Raw genomic sequence first — 21,011 nt, 5'->3', positions numbered from 1 at the left:
AATCCATTTGTTGTTTTAGGTTATTTCTATTGTTTCTCCTGTTTTAGCTTCATAACGAACATGAAAACATTTTTATTACAATAACTGGGAAGGTAGCAGGATTATGTTAATGAAATGAATGAGCATTCAGGATTTCACTCAAAAACTGCAAACTGCTAATTCCAGTAAAACCGCTGTCCTCCTCAGGGAGCAGAGGACAGCGCCCCCAGCAGGCAGCGGCCGGACGGTGCATCCAGCCGACCTGCAGAAAAGCCACAGACCGCGGATCCGAGACCAATTAGAGGCAGAAATGTGTTAAAGTTCACAGCAGGAAGGAGTTCATGGACTCATTCATTCATCAGCCGCTGCAGCAAAACTAAAAACAAAAAATAGAAGAGGAGTAGAAAAGAGAAAAGAATAATTTAGGAAAAGTTAGAGCCCAAATTAAAACTTAAAATAGAAACTATTTGTTTTGTGGCTGAATTAGTGACAGGATTAATCAAAAGTTAAAAAGAACTTCATGAATAAAATGTTAGAGTTGCTGCTGCTTGGAGAATCATCACATATAGACCCAGAAATTATCACAGACATGTTTTATATGCTTAAACTACATTTTTCCTTTCCGCCTGTTTCACTTGGACTGAAAAGGTCATAACATGGACGGTGGCGCCCCCTGGTGGAGAACCGAGGCAGCGGACATGAAAACAGCCACAGCAGCAACTTGGCCTCTTAACGAGTCATAAAATGAATGAACTATAACTTTAAAACAGCTATGAAATGCTATTTAAACCTGCTGAAGATTACAGGAAGTAAAACCGAAACCGGATTTTTGGTATTTTATTTATTTCTATTGAAAAAGTGAAAATAAAGCAGCAGCAAGCAGGAGAACAAACAGGCTGGAACTTTTATTGTATTAAATTTAATATAAATTATGTTTCCTGTCCGCCTTACATTATCCGTGATTAAAATAATTATTTTATGTTTTGAAAGAAGAAATTATATTTACTCAAGCACCAAATTAGCTTTACATGTGGAACAGAGAGAAAAATATTAAAATCTTTTCTATAGTTTTCATTTAATAAAAACTGACTCAGCATTTAATTTTATTATAGTTTCAGTTCACAGCAAATAAGAAGAACTTCAACATCAAACTTAAACATGAAGGTAAGAATCAAATATAACAGCATAAGCAGCCATATTTCATGATATCTTCCAGTTTATAATGCCTATTATTTATTAAAGGAAGGATGTGGCGATAGTGGGGAGAAATGATTCCTTAACAAGATGAGACCAGAACCAGAACCAGGGTGATCAACCCGTTAAACAGATTAACTGAACTGAACCAGGATCACTTTCTGAACAATAACAGGGATCCACTCAGACTCAGATTTAATGTGAAACCAGTTTGCCATAATGTAAAAACCCTTTTGAAGCTCAGAGCCATACAGCCGTAAACTTATTATTCTGCCAATAAATACAAAATATAACAAAAATCTGCAGGAACATTTTATGTTTCACATCCATCTGCAACAAACACTTTACCCTAACAAAAACAGATCATATTTAAAATCATGTTAATCTTTGTTAGTTTTTATTAAACACAGAAACAGAGATATGCAAACCCAGCTACTTTAAGAGTTTTGTTTCTTATGTTTAATACATTTATTAAACATAAGAAAATTTATAAATTTAGTTTCTGTTTCGATGTGAAGCTTGACTGAGTGTTGCGTTTAAAGACTAAAGGGAGAATTTGCTGCTCTTCGTTTAAAAACTTTATCCAGCCTCTGAAAAAGGTTATTAAGTGCTAAAGTTGATAAAATAAAACCACAACATATTTTGTGGGTTTTATTTAAAAAAAAATTAAAAATCTATGTTGTTTGTTTCTGTTAATAAATAAAAATATTTAATTATAAATTAGACTTTACGGCGACCCGCGATTTTATTTGATGTAAACACTCCCAGGGTAAACAGGAAACAAAAACCTCTCTCTTTCTCTGGTTTAGTTCAGATGAGAGGCGGTGGCTGGAGGTGAGTAAACATTCCTACGGTCCGTGAACGCGTCACGCAGCCCGTTTAAACGCTGCGGCTCCGTTTCCTCCGCTCAGTGAGAGCCGCGGCAGCAAGCTGCAGTCCGCCGGGAGGTGAGTACTCTGAGCTGTTACTACGACCTTTATCAGCCTCACATTTCACCAAAGTTAGTTAAACATCTCAGCTGAAGCTAAAACATCTCAGCTGAAGCTAAAACATCTCAGCTGAATCGTTTCCCGCAATGAAAACTGGCTGGTTGTCGTCAGACCGGCTCAGTTTTATTAAGACTGTAAGATTTAGTTTTAAATAAAAGGAGATACTTTACGCATTGTAAAGCATTAGTTCATGTTTTTCTTAAACACGAACCATTTCTGTGAAATAGTTTTCTACATTTCTGTTCTTAGGCTATAAACCAGATGCTTTCCTCCGTTATTTGGTACAAAGTTTTGTCTTTGTTCTCAAACCTGAAATAGACATGAAGTTGTTGTTTAGCCACCAAATAATCAGTTTCCTCCGGTAGGCGTCTATAAAACATAAAAAGTCTTTTTCAAAGTGTCTGGTAGGTTTTGTGAGCTCAGGCTGAAAGAGGCTAAAATGACTGGAAAGCAGCAGAGGAAGAGCAAGCATGAGGCGACAGTGGAGACGACAAACCTCAATTTAACCAGAAGAAATGTAAAACAAACCCTCATAAATACACAATACATGTTCTTTATAGAGCACCAATGAAATGTACAGCATAAATAACTATATGTAGCATTTATAAGATTTTATTGATTCCTGACACAGAAGTCATTTCTATGGAAAGATAAACAAACTATAAAGGAAATCGATGCTTTAACTTATTTTAATTTTCTTCCACATCCAGATCATGAATGCTCTTAAAGGGCCGGTTGTTGCAGAATGTATTAATAAAACCCGCTGGAATATTTTAAAAGACGTTTCTGCATTTAATATGTATTTCTTTAAACTCATGGTTGTTTCACTGATTTGTGTGGAGATAATTTAGAAATATTTGCGGGAAATTTTGCAGTATTTGCGTTCATGTAAGACGATAACTTGACATCCAGTAAAGTGGGAACAGAGGAGTAGAAGTAAGAAATGTCGCCGCCTGCAGGTGGGAGTTAGCATCACAGTTTTGTCTATGCAGTAGCGTAAAAAGTGCAGGGATCACAAAATAACTAAAAACTGGAGGGATTACAAACACGCACAAAATGTTTTAAAATATTCTGTTAAGGGGGCGTGCTGTGGTGGCGCAGCGGGTTAGCACGCCCCACGTTTGGAGGCCTTAGTCCTCGACGCGGACGTCACGGGTTCGACTCCCGGTCCCGACGACCTTTGCATGTCTTCCACCCTCCTTCCTGAAAAAATACGAGCCACTAGCGCCGCAAAAACTCTTCGGAGAAAAAAATATATATATATTTTGTTAATGTGGAAAAACACAATTTTGGAAATGCTGTTTCTGTTAAATAAGAAAAAAAAATTTAAATCACATTTTCACTTCAAGTTTGTTGAAGCGATACGTTATTAAAAACCTGCAGCTCTTTATCTTGCTCCACTTCCTGTCGTCGTCTTCTTCTTCGTTTCCTCCAGTAGTAAGATCCTGTTGTTCATCATCTGATCAGAAAAAGTTTCTATTGGAGCCAAAACCAAAGCACAAGAAAATGTTTCAAAACTGGTGAGTTTCCATGAAGCTGTGTTAGAATCTGACACTGTAAGGCAACCAGTCCCACCTTCCGGCCGCTGAACTGATTCAAACCACGGCAGGAATCAGAATCTGTTCAGAGACGGTTTTAAACCGCTGAGCGTTTGTCAGTAGGCAGTATCTTTTGATCTCCGTCCTAGAAAACTTTTCTCCTACTCTGTAGTTAAAGATCAATTACTGCTGCCATGTTTAAGAGAACAGCAGCTGGTTCTGGTTCTGGTTCTGGTTCTGGTCGGGTGGATCAGAAGTGTTCTGACTGTGTGGGTGGAGGTGAGCGGTGCTGGTTCTGGTCGGGTCTGGGGTCTAGTCAAAGACCTCTCAGAGAACAAAGGTCCTGACTGAGTTCTGATGGATCGGCGTTCAGATGATGGGTCTGAAGGTCGCGGCTCGCCACGCCGCCGCGACCTTCGTCTGATCTGAGGTCGACTCAGAGGGGGGTGACCTTCCTCGTCCTCCTCTTCCTCACCTCCATGGCTCTTCACAGGAGGAAAAGAAAACGATAAAAAAAGAGAGAGAGAGAGAAATATTTTCTCCTGATACTCAGAACCTGAAACTGATTTAAGATCAAAGATCCATTTATTGATCCTCCTTTAATCCATAGGATTAGGATTATTCCTGTTATTTTCAGACAGAATCCGTCCGTCTGTCCATCCATCCATCCATCCGTCCGTCCATCCATCCATCCATCCTCTATTTTAAGGTTTGATATTCATATTTTTAAATCTGCTCTAATATGGAGTGAAAACTTCCACCACAGTAAAACTTTCAGGAAGTAAACCTCTGAGTGGCACCAGAACCAGCGCGATGGTCCAGTTGGTCCAACAGAACCAGTAGAACCCGTCCTGTGGTTGTTGCGCAGGTGTTTTTCCAGCTCAGCGTGTCGTGTTGCTCCAGGTTGAATCCCCTCCTGCAGAGGCGGCGCTTTGCGGCAGACGGATTAAAGCGGCGGCAGCAGAAACGTCCAGACTCTGGACGTTCTGGATGAGCCGGAGGAACATCTGGCTGCTGCTGTAATCTCATCAGTTCAAACGTTTCTAAACGCTCCAGACTTCAACCTGAAGTTCAGCTGATGAGCAGGAACCATAAAATCTCAGATTAAAATCCATCAATATGCTTCAGCTTCACTGGGAAGATGATTAATTCATCCAGAGTTTTTACTAAAAGGGAGAGAAGCAGCGAGGATAAACGGCAGATTAAAGATGTTTGATTAGTTTCACGGCTCACAGGCCTTCTTCCTGCAGAGGTCAGAGGTCAGGTGTAGATGTTCAGACTCCTTGCAGTCAGTCTCCAGGATGAACTGAGACGGTTTTTCTTTCTGTACATTTTTCAGCCTTTGCATCGATTGGCTGGTCATCTCTTGTCCGTATCAACGATTCTGTGCAAAATTCCTGAATCGCTTCATTTCTTCTCTTAAAACAGCAAAACGTTTTTTAAATCTTTGAAAGCCGGAGTCAGGATCGACTTTTTACTCATTTTCTGATGACCACAGGAGAATTTCATTGTGCTAAGCTCCTTAACTCTGACCTCTAACTCGGCTAAAAAGCTCCTAAAGTTTCCGGAGGGAGAACGGCGCTATGGTGAATAAAAAGGTTTTCCAGATGAACTGCAGAGAACAGAATCCGGTCGCTGTCCGTCTGTCTGAAGTTATAAAAACACTGAAATTTAACGTTAAAATCTGTGAAAATACGAAATGAAACATTTAAACTGATTATAGGAGGAACAGGAGAGGCGGCGGCGCTGAGGAACGCCCAGCAGGCAGAGCGGGAAGAAATCCACCAAACCTGAGATAATATCTGTAACTGTGAGCAGTTATCATTTATATGAACTTATATCCATTCCTTATTAATAAAAATATATTTATCAACAAACCAGCAGTGCACCAAAATTATAAACATGGATATAGATTCAAAAATTACAAATATTAGATCATTGTTTGTTTTTTTTAAAAAATCAACTACATTCAGAAAAATTACTTAGACAATGAATTAAATATTCCCAGTATGTCTACATGAGGAATAAAATAAAGGTTTTATCATAAAACTACTAAATATCTAACCTCCATTATGTTAAACACTGATAAGTTAATAAATTATATGGAAAATCTTCTAAATATTCTCAGATGCTCGCGTCTGCCTGAGGAATGAAATACTTTTATGTCCATGTTTGAAATGATTTTCAATGAGAAATTAATTTTTATATGAACCAAAAGTTTAAAAATTCAAGAGAAAAATTCAGAAGCAAAAGTAAAGTTTGTTTGATTCATCTGCACCGACTGTAAGCAGAAAATAAAGTTTTGTTTTGTTTTAATAAACTAAATTCTGTGAGAAGATTTTAATATTCAATGTTTTTGGTTCATTTTGTTTCTTTTCTGTAAAGTTGATCTCTGGCTGAAACTGCATCAAACCCACGGAGAAGGAAAACGCTCAGACAGGAAGTGTGGTTGGTGTTTAGTGCCGTGAACTCCGGAAGTTTGACTCCGCCCACTCAAACACATCAACAGGTCGCAGCGACGCTGCAGCAGCAGCTCCATGCGACGCTGCAGCAGCTGTTTTAGTGGATCTCAGTTTAATCATGTTGATGTTCATCACCGATTCTGTGAACCTGTCCGGTTCTGTCCGTTTCCGTACGGTTCTGCTCCGTTGTGTTTTCCCGGCTCACATCTGTTTTTGGTTTTGGTTTTCCGGCTCGTTATTTCTGCTCTCTTTGACCAGCTAATGATTATTTATCTGTTGTCGATGACGATGATCCTGCTGATCGGTTTCTATGCAGCTCCCCTGGACTCTGGTGCCCTTAAATAAAATCTAATGCAACAAATTGCTGGAAGACTTTAGTTTTCCTGGAATGTGTCAAAATGTTTTTTAGGTGGTTCATATTCAAATCTCAATACATTCACAGTCAAATTAATTTAAAACATTTTGTTCTCGTCATAAAAATGTGAAGAATTCAAACTTTAAATATTTACCATCAAAATTTCTTGCAAAAATTTCTAAAGTAGCTCCACAAAAAATATTGATTTTAATTGCAAAAAAAATCCTAAATGTAAAGAAGTTATAGAAAACGGACGACTATTTTTAAAATATTTTAACAGTTTATTAATTAGACCAAATGGAAATGAGTTTAGGATTAATGTCGGAGCTTCAGGCCCGGTTCTGGTTCTGAGTTTAAGCTGCTAAAAGCCGACTGGACCAGCTCCGGGTCCTGGAACCAGTTCTGGTCAGAGTGTTGGTTCCTCATCTGCGTTTAGGATTTCATCTCTATTAATAGAGATGACACACACACACACACACACACACGCGCGCGCGCCAGCTATCTTTGCGGGGACTTTCCATTGACTTCCATTCATTTCGACAGCCTAAACTTTACCCTGACCTTTACCCTGACCCTACCCATTACATACCTAACCCTACCCAAAACTCAACTCACACCGTAGGCCTAAATCTGACCCCTGACCCAAAAACAGTGTTTCCCCTTGTTGGGACCAGGCTTCGGTCCCCACAGCGTAGTGTTTCAGGAAAATGGTTCCCACAAGGTATAAGAAACAAACACACACACACACACACACACACACACGGTCTTCTAAATCCAGCAGTGACTTGGGTGTCACTGGGACAGAACCAGGTCCAGTACTCACTGGGAGCCGGTCAGATTGTGCCGACTCCTCTGAGGTTCTGGTTCTGATCAAACTGTGGGTTCTGCCTCTGAGCGTTGAAAGATGTCACCAGTCTGTGTTTTTCTGGGTCTTTGACTGAATTTGTTTCTGACGGATTTTGGGGTTTCATGATGAAATGTTTCTCTTCCTCTGCAGGTCGTTTGATACGAGGTCGGAAAAACTTTAAAAACGCTCACTTCCTGTCGCCGACCTGCGCCCGCTGCCAGCCGCCTGCAGAGAGACGGCGACACGCTGCAGCACGCACTGCGAGGAAACCTGGAAAACTCCTGATTTAACCTGGAAAACTCCTGATTTAACCTGGGAAACTCCTGATTTAACCTGGAAACATCCTGATTTTTCCTGGAGGAGCCATCATCAGACATGTCTCCTTTCCTGCGGATCGGCTTCTCCAACTTTGAGATCGATCCCAGCTTGGCGTACTATGAAGAGGTGCTGAACCCGTACTGCGCCGTCTACATGAAGGAGGCCGTGGACACAGGTCAGTGGCTCCTGGTTGCTACGGCAACTGTAATTTTTTCCATAACGACTAAAGTGGATCTGAAACTCCTTCCAGCCTACTTCATGCTGTCAGACGGGTTTTACAATAAAGAGTTTAATTAGTTAACTAGACCCAGAATGAACTTCTGAAGCTGCTGTGCTTCCAATGTTTTAAAGTCATAAAAATAAAAATGAATTATTAACTTAAATACTTGCTTCCTTTAAAGGAAATGTTCAAATATCAATATTTCATCTCTTTTGGGAAACGATGCAAACATCCGTCAGTAAAAACGTTTCTATCTGAGGAAACAGTTTGGACCTGGGAAGGCAGACAGGAAAGTAAATACACCCTAAAAGTAAATACACCCTAAAAGTAAATACACCCTGCTGTTTTTGTCTGGGTTCTAAATTTCTTGGAAAATAACAATCAGGTTCACTTATTAAATAAAGATGAAGATAAAAAGTAAGTACACCCAGGATTCAGTAAAAAGTCTTTATCAGTGTTTCATTTCAATCTGGAGTCATTTTGGCCTGCAGAAGAAGAAGAAAGGCGTAGTTCAAGTCACAGGAGGAAATAATTATTTTTAATAATGTAACGACACGTCGCATTAACATCAGAGTTTTCAACTGTTGATCAGGAAGGACCCATAAAGTTTCTCTACAATAACTATTGTCAATATTTTTGCTCAGATTCTAAATAGAAATTTTGTAATTTCCTGTTAATGTGCAGGAAATGACATCATGTTCAGATTCATCATTTCAGTTATTTTATGGGTTTCATGTGAGAATCAGGAGGAAAATCAGCTGATCGCTGACTGAACATGGTTCTGGATTTTATGAGCATTAATGGGAAATATGATGTCATTGAAGGCAGAGTTAAAAATGGCTGCTTTGATGATGTCATCGAGGGCAGAGTTAAAAATGGCTGCCTTCTGTAGGAAACGTTTCTGTTCAGGAACGGAGATAAATTTACCTTTTTTTACTTTGTAATCATTTTCAAACAGTTTTCCGTTTTATGGTCATAATAAAAAAAATTTAAAAAGTAAAGAATCCAACAGGACATCCAGTTATTAATGTGTTGTCATGGTAACGGCGTTGCTGGTACTGATCAGGTCCGGTAAAGCTTCATTTCTCTGTATTTCAGTATTTTTGACCTTCATCATACTTTCTGTCATATGTGGGCTGTTTGCTTACTAGCAGTCATGTATGAAGATGATAAATACAGAAGTAAAACCGAGGCGCTACGTTCAGTCTTCTGGTTGACAGAAAACCCGTCGTTTCAGACGGAACCGGTTCTGACTCAGAAGAAACAGGAGGGCAAACGACAGGAAGTCAGCGTTTTCTGAGCGTCACCTTTTCGTTTTTAGCAGATCACACAGGAACTGGCTCACATGTCACTCTGACAACATGTTGGCTCATCTGGCTGCACAGAACCAGAACCGGACGGGTTCTGGGCCCAGAAACGGCTCCGATGTTCAGCTGCAGGCGAAGTGGAAACTTTGATAGTTTAACGGGTTTTACTGGAAACATTTTGGCTAATTAGTCTGGAAATAACTGAACTAGTTTCAGTGCAACAAGAAGATTTGTTTTGGACTTTACAGTCCGATTAATCACGATTAATTGATTGATTGGAATAATTAACTAATTTAGCTATTAATTAATAATTAACTGGAGTAAACAGACTCAAAAAATCTATTTGCTAAAAGATAATAAAAAAAACTCAGATCAGTAATAAAACAAAAACATAAAATAAATACATAAAAATTAGGCTGATGTTTCATTTAAGGCTTTTTTACACCATGTTAGAAATAACTGAGTATTTCTGGATTCACAGATTAATATCTGGGTAGAAAACGCTGCAGAAACTGCAAAATCTTAAATCCAAAGTGTATACATGTTTTAGCTGAATTATGCTTCTGAGTTTGTTTTCTCAGTTAATCAATGACTAAACTAGATGAATATCGATTGATCAGATTAATCGTTTCAGCTCTAGACGTTAGTTTCTCTGTGTGGAAGTTTAATTTAATAAAAAGTCCCAAAGGAGGAAATTTTATTTATATATCACATTTTCAGCAACAAGGCAATTCAAAATGCTTTACATGAATTAGAGGAAATACAAACAAAATAAAAGGAAAACAAAAAGTACTCCATAGTTTATAAACTAACAGAAACGTAAAAGTGTAAAACTACATGTTGGTTCCCCGTGTTTAATAAGTAGTCTGTAAGAAACTAGTGACTGGTTCTCCTGGTTTTATTAAACTAAGGAGTTTCTTTAGGTCTTGTTCCGATATTAAAAGTTTAAAGCTAAATCTAAGTTAATGAGTAACGATCAAATTATGCTACAGCAATAATCTAAAAAACAAAAACATGAAACTCAAAGAATCAAATCAGAGCCTGTCTACTGTGTGGAAGTGAAACTGAAGCCGTGCAGGTTGGTGCTGGTTCCCCTGAGACGACCCTGAGCCAGGGTGTGTGTGTGTGTGTGTGTGTGCCTGGGTGTGTGTGTGTGTGTGCCTGGGTGTGTGTGTGTGCAGAGAAGGGACAGGTGTACAAGCAGAAGAAACCCACCATGTACCCGCCGTGGAGCTCCACGTTCGACGCCCACGTCCACCGCGGCCGCATCATGCACGTCATGGTGAAGGACCGGACGGCCGAGCTGCGGTCCGAGGCCACCGTGGCGCTGGACTCCCTGGCCACGCGCTGCAAGAAGGAGAACGGCAAGCTGGAGATCTGGGTGGGTGGAGCAGAACCGTACCGGGTCGGACCGGACCGCACCGCTCAGAGGACACTCAGAACGTCGATTAATGTTTTGATTGATTGATTAAAGCTACAGGTCCAGAGGGCCACAGAGATTGAGCCTTAAAGGGCCGGTACCATCTAAAATGGGCTTTGAGCTTTGTGTCATGCTCTGTTCTACCTCATCATAAACAAACCTGAGAAATCCTTTAGTCTCCATGGCAACCATTCAGCTGCTAAACATCTGGGTGGACCTAGCCTCGCCTCCGAGACGCAGCTTCTCCCCCACTCAGCTCCTTCAGACTAGCCAGCAGCAATTAGCAATCAGCTACTGAGCTCATTATAGGAGCTGCTGCTCAGAGCAACGCTGGTAAAAACGTTAAAGGGTTAATGGAGGAGCCATGTGACTTCCTGGAGGCGGAGCTTCAGAAAGAGCAGGAGTTCTTAAAGAGACAGAGGCCCAATTTCAAGAGCTTAAATCAGCAAAATTTTATTTCAGTCATATTTGACATGACGTAATTAAGCTGATAAAACGTCAGGTTTTTGTTAATTTAATGGTTGAAGGAGAATTTGTTTCAGTTATAATTTAGTCCAATAAAACCTGGAAACTAAAAAGTAGAAAAATCAGAGAAATGTAAAATTTTCTTCAGATGAATCTCAGAAACATTTTGTCCTTATTGAAAGTTAAAATGAGTTTTTTCTATTTTTGTGGGGAGTTTTTATCTCCTGCTGAGATCAGAGATTTTCTGCCAACCGTTTCCTTCCCAAACAAACACAAACTGTAATTAAAATCCTCCAGGCTGTTTGTTCTGCCCGAGCCGAGTCTGTTCCCAGCACCATGTCACCCAGGCCTCCTCCAGATGGAAGGTTTTATTTGTGCTGGTTTTGTGTTTCAGCTGGAGATGAAGCCGCAGGGCCGCCTGCTGATGGAGGCCCGGTATTACCTGGAGAAGAGCGGTGAGTCTCCAAAAACAGCAAAACTAAAACTTTACCTGATACCATCAATAACTCTACCAGCAGATATCTTCACTAATACAATATTTACTAAACAGAATAAATGTTTAATAAACAGAAATATAGATTCAAAACTTTAAATTGTTGTTTTTTGTTAAATGAGTTTGCTGATTATTTTATAAACTAGAAAAGCAGCAAAAACAGAATCCAGGCTAGAGTACAAAAACACTTCCTGGTTTAATCCAGCGGCGTATGAAGGTCACTGTAGATACAAAAAAAGTTACTTTCTGACAAAAAATTCAGAATTTTTCAAATTAATATCAGAAATGTTCCAGAAAAAAATTCTGAGTTTCAAAAGATGAAAATACTCGACTTTTCCTTGAAAGATTTTTGTCCCAAAATATTTTTCAGTGGAAATATTTGATTTTTCAAACTTAGAAATTTCCTAGTTTTTTTTTTAGAAAATTTCTAAGATTAATCTCAAAACCTTAGAGGTCACGGGGTCGTGTCCTGGTGTGTTTAGACCCTAGGGGTCATGGGGTCGTGTCCTGGTGTGTTTCAGACGCTGCGGGTCTGGCCGGCGCCGACCCGGACTCGGAGTGCGGCAGAGACGGCCTGTTCACCCTACATCAGCGGCGCGGCGCCATCAAGCAGGCCAAAATTCACCTGGTGAAGTGTCACGAGTTCAGCGCCACCTTCTTCCCTCAGCCCACCTTCTGCTCCGTCTGCAAGGAGTTCGTCTGGTAAGAACCGGCTGGAACCAGCCCGACTGGACCGACCAGGACCTGGACCGGTTCCTGACTGATCTCTCTTTCTGCTCTGCAGGGGTCTGAACAAGCAGGGCTACCAGTGCAGACGTGAGTCTCCGTGTTTCCCATGATGCATCAGGAGACGGCCGTCCTGCGGCGGTGTCCTCCATGTCTCTGTCCCTCTTGTCTCTGTGTGTCTCCCAGAATGCAACGCTGCCATCCACAAGAAATGCATCGACAAGGTCATTGCCAAATGCACCGGGTCGGCGGTGAACAGCAAGGAGACCATGGTGAGTTAATACAGGTTCTGATTCTGGTTCTTTTTCTGGTTTCTGGCCGTTTGAGTCAAGCTGCACTCTGGTTCTTGTTCTGCAGATACATAAGGAGCGCTTCAAGATCGACATGCCGCACCGCTTCAAGGTGTACAACTACAAGAGCCCCACCTTCTGCCAGCACTGCGGCACCCTGCTGTGGGGGCTGGCCAAGCAGGGGCTGAAATGTGAGGGTGAGACGCCGCCTGCACCGCATGTACACGGCTCAACATGGCCGCCACGCCTCGATTAGCATCAGACTGGCTAAATATTCAAATCTTCCCACTGATTCTGGATTCAGCTGGATTCACGTCTAGACTTTGACTAGGCCATTCTCTGGCTGTATTTTCCTCTTGCTCCTTCCCGTCTTCACCGTCCGCTCTGGCCTGATTCCCTGTTCCTTTATTTCTTTGTTCCATGAAATCGTACCAGCTGTAATTAATTCGGTCACAGATGTTCCTCCGTAGGCGGGCCAGTCGATTTGACTGGTCCCAGTTAGTATCTCAGACTGGGAATCTTCTGCTGCTGTAGATTTTAACAGGTTTTGGACATTAGTTGTTTGAACTGAATCAGATTCAGGAACACAAAATGTTTCCCACGACGAACCAGATGATGTTTTAGATGCTTTATGTAACATAAGAGGCTTATTTTCCAAACCCATAAAGATAATTTCATGTGCAGCAGGAGGAATTATCATGATTTAGGTCTCGGCGTTGCATCATGTGCAGCTGCTGCTCATTTCTCATCAGAAATATGATCCAGCAGCTGAAAACTCCCGTTTACAGACAAAAATCATCCATAAAACGCCTCATTTCTCTAAAAGTGTGAATCAAATGCATCATTTAAACACTTTAAGACAAATTTAGTTTCCAGAGATTTCAGCATTATGATCTGAATCTGAAACAGAATCCAAAAGTAATTGTTACAGATGTGATTGCAGGTTTTATTTTTTCTGTTTTATGTGCAGAGTGCAGCATGAACATTCACCATAAATGCCAGAAGAAGGTGGCGAACCTCTGCGGCGTCAACCAGAAGCTGATGGCTGAAGCTCTGGCCGTCATCGGGAGCCAGCAGCAGGTCAGGACATCGGCAGATGTTTCTACGTTCTGCCAGGAAAACTAAAACGGTCTCTGATCTAGAGAAGTCAAGATGAAGGCATAAATATTACAACTCCATGATGTTATAAATTCAGACATCTCTAAGAGAAAAACCCTAAAATGTTTAGAGAAAATGAATATTTTCCAGAATGTGAGAGGATCCAGAAAAAGATCCCAGTTCTACATTTAAAACATTTCCTGAATTCACCACCGGACTCTTTTAGCTCTTCTGCTGTTTTTATCCACAAATTTCTGACTAAATGTGAAATATTCTAGTTTTAATCTTGGAAAAAAATTTTCTTGTACACATGCAATTAATCTAGCAATTTTGCTTTTGGTGGAAATTTGTTCCTCCAAAGTCATTTTATTTTCCTTCTGAAACTCCGTCAAACTCAGCAGTTTTCTTGTCCGATACCAATTTTTGCTTTAGTTTAAGGTTCTAACCAGCATTTTTACTGAAAATGTACAGTTGCGTTTTTTATTACAACAGAAGCAGCAGAATCTACCCGACTCCTACGAGAAGGGAACGCCTCACACGGCTGCAAAATCGTCTCATAATGAGTCAGATTTCCTGGTAATAGAAACAGTTTTATGAGTCATGATTCTGTGTACTGATAAAAGTTTCTTCAGAAACTGAATTGTTTATTTTTACACTTCTTTAAATTTAATCATTGTACATAAAAAATCAGTTCATTTAGCTGTAAAATAAATCTCTTCTACCGGCCGGATTCTTTCCTGGACATCTCAGAATTAACATTTACTCTATGAAGCAAATTAATTATTATTCGCCAATTATTTAATTTGGAACAAACAGTCACTCTCCACAATATTTCTGCTAGAGGGAAAAATATTTAATGGATGAAAATTGCAAATGTTCTCCAAACATTTTTATGTTGTAAATTTACAGTCAATTATTAACAGCAATGATTTGGGTTATTCAGCCTGACATATTTTTCTCTGTTATTTATTCCTTCAGTATCAAATGTCTGATTAGCAAGCTAACTAGCTCCAAACTGAATATTTAGCTCTAGAGCTAGCAAAATATTAATTAGCTCTAAAGTAGAAATATTTAATTTACAAATGAAATATTTGTAGTTTGCAAACTACAAATATGTAAACTAATTTTTTTGTTTACAAACTAAATATTTAGCTAGCAAGCCAAGTTGGAATGTAAATATTTAGACTAAGCTAGCCAAAGCTAAATATTTAGCTAATATGCTAATTCACTTGCTGGTTACTTTTTTAATGACAAAGTTTGTCTGAGGATTTTTAGAAAAGTTTAGTTTCCAAAAATGTTTCACCAGTAATTTAAAAGTAAAACAAAATAATTTTTAAGGATAATAATTGTCTAATTTATTTATCTGTTGGGTTTTATTTTCCCTCTGTAGGCGAGAAGTACTAAAGACGGTGACATCATGGGTCGAGAAGGTCCGGTGGGCATTGGCCAGCCGGGCGTAGTGCGGGTGCCGTCCGGGTTGGTACCGGGTCTGCCCGTCACACAGGTGCCTGCTAGCAAAGGTACGCCGCCGCTGACATCATCACCTCCCCATTGTGCTAGCTAATGTCTCACCGGAGGTTTCCGTTCGCCGGCAGATCCGATGGGCGTTTTGTGGGAGGGGCCGACCGAGGTGAGCAGGCCGGCCCTGGAGGCGGCCCCAGAGGAGCCGCTGTACGCCGTCCCAAAGAAGGACCATCAGCCGAAGTTCAACATCGACGACTTCGTCCTGCACAAGATGCTGGGCAAAGGAAGCTTCGGAAAGGTGCGGCGCCGTTGGCTTCAGCTGCTCTGTCACACTTTGACTCATTCACACTTCAGCCAGGCTTGTGGTCAGGCTTGTTTCCACGGAAACTTGTCACCTGGTTAGCAGGTGGAGGCGGATCCGTCCAGAGTTGTGCAGAACCTCAGACCCCGTCTTCCTGTGGTTCCAGGTGTTTCTGGCCGAGCTGAAGAGGAGCGGGAAGTTTTTTGCTGTGAAGGCTCTGAAGAAGGACGTGGTGCTGATGGACGACGATGTGGAGTGTACGCTGGTGGAGAGGAGGGTTCTGTCTCTGGCCTGGGAGAACCCGTTCCTCACACACCTGTACTGCACCTTCCAGACCAAGGTGATGACCACAGACAGGGCTCCTGTCAGAGCGAGGCCCTGCCAGTTCTGACTGGTGCAAACAGCAAAACCAGCTGTAAACACAGGAAGCACGAGCTAGAGGTGTCAAAGCTGCAAAAACAACAGGAAGTATGAAAGCTGCAATTCCCTCCTCAAGGTGAAAGTCCTCCAGGCCACCAGGGGGAGTCAGGAGTAAATTATATCTCCTATGTAAAAATGCAGCTGAAAAAAAACTGTTTTGAAAAAGACATGAAGTTCTTCCTTCAAGTCCTCGCTGAGCGTCTGGTCCCAGTTTGTTGGTCGACTCCTCCTGGTGGCCTGGAGGACTTCTGTTCTGTGGAGCGAGTTTCACTCTTACTGTTGTTTTTGTTAGAATTGCAGCATTTTTCCCTTTGCTCCTATTTCCTGTGGCTGCAGCCTTTTGTTTATTTATTACAGAATTTTTGATTTGTTTTTAAATTGATTTTATTATTTCCTTTTAATTTCCCAATAAAGTGTTTGAATTAAATGTAGAATTTAATTGTAGATTTTGGTTCTGTTTCCTGCAGTTCCAGTATATTTTTTTTTGCAGTGTCTGGTTGTTTGGATCTTGTTTGGATCTGAAATATAAAAGGGTCAGACATGAAGAGAGACGGTCTGATCTTTGATGTGGTTCCGGTTCTGAACTAGAAATATCATCTCAAGGTTCTTTACAGAACAGATTCCAATCTGAATTATCAGACTGTAGTGAACCAGGCTGTAGTGAATGGAAGCAGCTGAAAGTCTCATAATCCCTTCATGTTGAACTGCACTACAGTAAAGTTTCAGTCTGTAGTTTATCTCCTGCCTGATATTAGAAATGTTATTAAACAGCCAGCTGCAGTCCAGCTGTTTCGCCTTCATGTGGCTCAGAGTTTCTCATGACGCCATTTTGTTTTTCTCCAGGAGAACCTCTTCTTTGTGATGGAGTATCTGAACGGAGGAGATCTCATGTTCCACATCCAGACCTGCCACAAGTTCGACCTGCACAGAGCCACGTAGGTCTTCCTGCTAACGCAGCCAGCAGCCCACCGAGCTGGGAAAAGTATTTACACCCTGGGAAATGTCTGCAGTCACAACTCAGTGTTCCAGATCGACAAACATTAGTATCTGAATAAAAACAAAATGGATTTCAGTGCTGAAAAGTAATCACCCTCAGCTTCAGTTTTATCAAACTGAGGTTTTGGTTCTGGTTCCGACTCGGTTTCGGGGATGATTACTTTATCTTTTTCTGTTAATAAATTAAAATATAATTTTAAAACAGGCATTTTTATTCCCTAGGTTTGATAATATCATTAATATTTACCAGTATAGGCCAAAAGTCCATGATGGTGCGTTAGCTTCCCTGCTCTTCTCAGCATGAAAACGTTTTTGGTTTTAGTTACAAAACATTTTAAATTGCCGTGGTTACGCCGCCAGACGTTTCTGTCATGCACCTTAACTTACAGAGCAGTAAAAGACTTTACCTCCAGCTCTGATTAAAGCTGAACAGAAGTTTGTTTTTAAAAAGAAACTGAAAAACTTTTAGGAGCAACTTACTGGAATGGTTAATTATTGTATATTTTATAAGTTTAACAGCAGTTTTTATTAACTGTATTAAATTTTTATTGCTACTTATGTTAAATCTGTCATATCTGAATGGTTTCTGCTGTAAGATGTGTGTTTTTAGTGGTGGAGCCCAGAAACAATGAAATCTCATTCTGTTGAATTAATCTGATCTGTTTTTGTCCTGCAGGTTCTACGCAGCCGAGATCGTCTGCGGCCTCCAGTTCCTGCACTCCAAAGGAATCATCTACAGGTGGGGCCATGCTGCGGCGTCGTGCTGCGGCGTCGTGCTGCGGCGCCGGTTGAGTTTTGGACAGCAGGCTGACTCTGCGCTTCTCCCCTGCAGAGACCTGAAGCTGGACAACGTCCTGCTGGACTCGGACGGACACATAAAGATCGCCGACTTCGGGATGTGTAAGGAGAACATGCAGGACGACCTGCAGACCTCCACCTTCTGCGGGACGCCGGACTACATTGCCCCGGAGGTGAGCGGCCGCGGGTTTGGGTCGGAGGTTCTGGTTGGTGTGTGAGGCTGATGCTTGTTGCCGTGCCTACAGATCCTGCTGGGCCAGAAGTACAACAGCTCGGTGGACTGGTGGTCCTTCGGGGTTCTGCTCTACGAGATGCTGATCGGTCAGTCGCCATTCCACGGCCGCGACGAGGAGGAGCTCTTCCAGTCCATCCGGACCGACTCGCCCGTCTATCCCAGCTGGCTCACCAAGATGGCCAAAGACATTCTGGTCAAGGTGAGACTCAGACCACCGGAACCAGTCCAGTCTGTCTAAGAGAACATGCTAAACTCTGATTAACGTCTTCAGCCTCTTCTTTCCTGCTTTTCCTCTGTTTCAGTCCAGATCCACCTTCCTGGAGCTGAAATCAGATTTTCTCCCAAACTTTTATTTACAGTACAATTTTCTACAGAAACTGAACCAAACTGTGTTTCTAAAACTAAACATCCAGCTGTGTTTATCTTACCTGTATTAATAAATACTGAATTCTGTTGGAAGACCTGCTGATACAGGAAGCATCTGATGAAATTCCTGTTCCGACACAGGGAATGTCTAATTAAACCTTTTCCAATGAAGAATAATTAGACTTTCTGGCTCTGTTGGTAAATCTGTCCCGTCGTCATGGCGACTAGCAGCGAGTAAAGGTTTGTCTGACCTGGTTTTCTTCAGCTGTTTGTCCGGGAGCCAGAGGAACGACTGGGAGTGAAGGGAAGCATCCGGCAGCACGGCTTCTTCAGCAGCATGGACTGGAGCGCCCTGGAGCAGCGGCAGGTGGCGCCGCCCTTCAGGCCCACGCTGGTAAGTTAAAGAGGAGCTCCAGGTGTTTGGAAGTATTATTTATTATATTATGGAGGGAATATTCAGGTTTAATGGGAGTTATTTTTTCTGAACTATAGTTCATTTTGGCTTTTGAGTAATGTTTCTACTGAGAAGTTTGATACATTTATCAAATTGTCAAATACTTGACATCATTTATGTTGCTACAGAAACAAAAATATCTTCAGAAGCTTCATATATAAAATAATCAGCTTTCATCTGAAACCCTGAACATGAATGTGGTCAAACATTTAAACTAAAAAGAGTGACCTCAGAGCAGAGCCTTGAGGTACTCCTGTGTTCATATAGCAACAGATTGTTGTAGTTTGGTTTCTGCTGAAAAACAGAAAAGTTTAATGATGAAAGAGGAGGACCTGGCCTCTCCTGCAATGACCGCTGGATGGATGGATGTCCATGTCTTTACTCAGACCAGTTGGTGATGCAAACAGGAAACCAGTTTTACCATCTAAGAAAATGTTTCCCTCCATTTTCTCAGACGTCACCAAGCGACTGCAGCAACTTTGACAAAGAGTTCATCAACGAGAAGCCGAAGCTGTCGTGTGCCGACCGGACGCTCATCAACAGCGTGGACCAGACCATGTTCAGGAACTTCTCCTTCGTCAACCCAGGGATGACCCGCATCGCCGCCCGCTGACCCAAAACACAAAGGGTCGACCCACATCGCCACCCGCTGACCCAAAACACCAACACTTACTGAAACAGAGTCAAACTAAATCTCCAGACTGTGAATGGAGATTTACCCCAGTGGGGTTGAAGAACCCGTCAGCCCCACTGGGACTGGACTGTGGAACCAGGCAGGTCCGGTTTGTTCTGAGGTTCCTGCTGACTGCTAACTGTGATCCTCCTGAGACCCAGATCCATTTTCTCCTCATTAGAACTGTTTATGGACTTATAATGAATCTCAATGCATTTCTTTTCCAGACCGCCTCAGAACCCTGAAGGCTTTAATTTCTCATTTATTCATGGATTTCATGTTTTCCTCGGGGAGAGCGGTCTGTTCATTTGAACTGATGTTCCTCCAGCTGCGTCACATCCTTCTCTGAATCCAGGTGTGTTGAAGCACAGACACATCTAAAGTAGCAGGACTGATTTAGAAAAGGGGTCTACATCAATGTTCCAGACAATTTACATGAAAACAAATTTTTCTAATTTAACACAAGACGTTCAAAAGTGAGTAAATTAGTGGGACTTGAAAAACTTTAATCGAGTTACAGCACAGTTTGTAATTAATCACATTTAATTACAGATGTATCTACCAAATATGCAACATTATTATTTCAAAAGCAGTTTTTGCTGCTAATTTATTGAATAAATAGACATATAACCTCAATAACACATATATAGTTTGTAATCTCTTAGGTTATTAAACCATCAGCTTTCAACTGATTCATGGAACTAATTAAAAAAATAATTCTGTAGGAATGCAGAAGCTGACATTATTAGGGACGTCTGAGCTGCTGCTACATGTTTAGCATGGAAATGCTACTTAAGGCTTAAAAAGCTTCGCCGATAGGCTAACTCCTTTTAGCACAATTTAAACACAACAATAGTCTTTTCCAGCGTCCCATCATGTCTGCTTGAAACAGAAATTAACCGCCAGTGGGCCGAGAGAAGCGGCTTTGTCGTCCATCGCTGTTAGCGAATGTCGCTTGTGCGTCAGATTTACGGACGTACCAGAAACGCGCGGTCGCCGGAACCTTCGTATGAAAAACAAAATGCGGCTAACATATTTAACGCGTTAAAATCCGTCATTAATGATCGACAATAACGCGTTAAAGTCCCGAGCCTAAAATGAAAACAATAATCGGTCTGATATTCAGCTGCTGTTAGCGGCCGCAACTATATTTCTATTTATTCGGTTAGCATTAGCTAACAGAGTAACTCTGGATTAGCATTAATCTAGTAACAAGACAACTCTCCTTCAGCTGGTTTACTGGACCATATGGATCACATTGGACCGCAGTTACGGGAAATAAATACCTCTAAAAGTAAAATAAGAGCCTGAATGTGGTGCTGATGACTGAGGTTAAGACAGTTTATTCCTCCGTTTGTATGTTCATGAAACATGTCAGACTTTTCTCCTCTGGGTCTCAGGAGGGTTTCTGTTTCCTCATAATGTGTAAATAAAACTTACATGTGATGAATTTGGCTTGAGATAAACTTGGATGTAAATAAGTGAGTTGTACTGTAGTCATGTGGATGGTTTCACTCCAGATCCTGAACATTAATATTAATAAAGTAAGTTTGTTTTTAAATGTTTGAGTGAACTCTGAGCATCACCGCTTGTTTCTGCCTGT

At 41.2% G+C, this 21,011-nt stretch overlaps 1 protein-coding gene across 4 annotated transcripts; it reads left to right on the top strand.

Annotated features, from left to right (window-relative positions):
* The first annotated feature begins 2,018 nt into the window (after positions 1 to 2,018).
* prkcq (protein kinase C, theta) lies at positions 2,019 to 20,974 on the top strand. Of its 4 annotated transcripts, none has more exons than XM_028043265.1 (19): positions 2,019 to 2,120; positions 7,515 to 7,857; positions 10,391 to 10,590; positions 11,489 to 11,549; positions 12,109 to 12,289; positions 12,372 to 12,403; positions 12,500 to 12,585; positions 12,671 to 12,800; positions 13,574 to 13,683; positions 14,194 to 14,277; positions 15,092 to 15,221; positions 15,297 to 15,463; positions 15,633 to 15,806; positions 16,730 to 16,821; positions 17,559 to 17,621; positions 17,715 to 17,853; positions 17,926 to 18,114; positions 18,547 to 18,675; positions 19,190 to 20,974. In XM_028043265.1, exons 2-19 carry the CDS (start codon positions 7,740 to 7,742, stop codon positions 19,346 to 19,348), a joined length of 2,244 nt encoding a protein of 747 aa, XP_027899066.1. In that variant the 5' UTR covers positions 2,019 to 2,120; positions 7,515 to 7,739; the 3' UTR covers positions 19,349 to 20,974. The 4 variants fall into 4 exon arrangements, with proteins under 4 accessions (XP_027899066.1, XP_027899069.1, XP_027899068.1 ...); XM_028043267.1 differs by lacking the exon at positions 2,019 to 2,120 and adding an exon at positions 7,320 to 7,394; XM_028043266.1 differs by lacking the exon at positions 2,019 to 2,120 and adding an exon at positions 7,341 to 7,430.
* Positions 20,975 to 21,011: the final 37 nt, after the last annotated feature.

The sequence above is a fragment of the Xiphophorus couchianus genome, chromosome 17, assembly GCF_001444195.1.
Source record: "Xiphophorus couchianus chromosome 17, X_couchianus-1.0, whole genome shotgun sequence".
In the NCBI taxonomy this organism is placed as follows: domain Eukaryota; kingdom Metazoa; phylum Chordata; class Actinopteri; order Cyprinodontiformes; family Poeciliidae; genus Xiphophorus; species Xiphophorus couchianus.
This window is presented reverse-complemented; position numbering and strand designations above follow the sequence as displayed.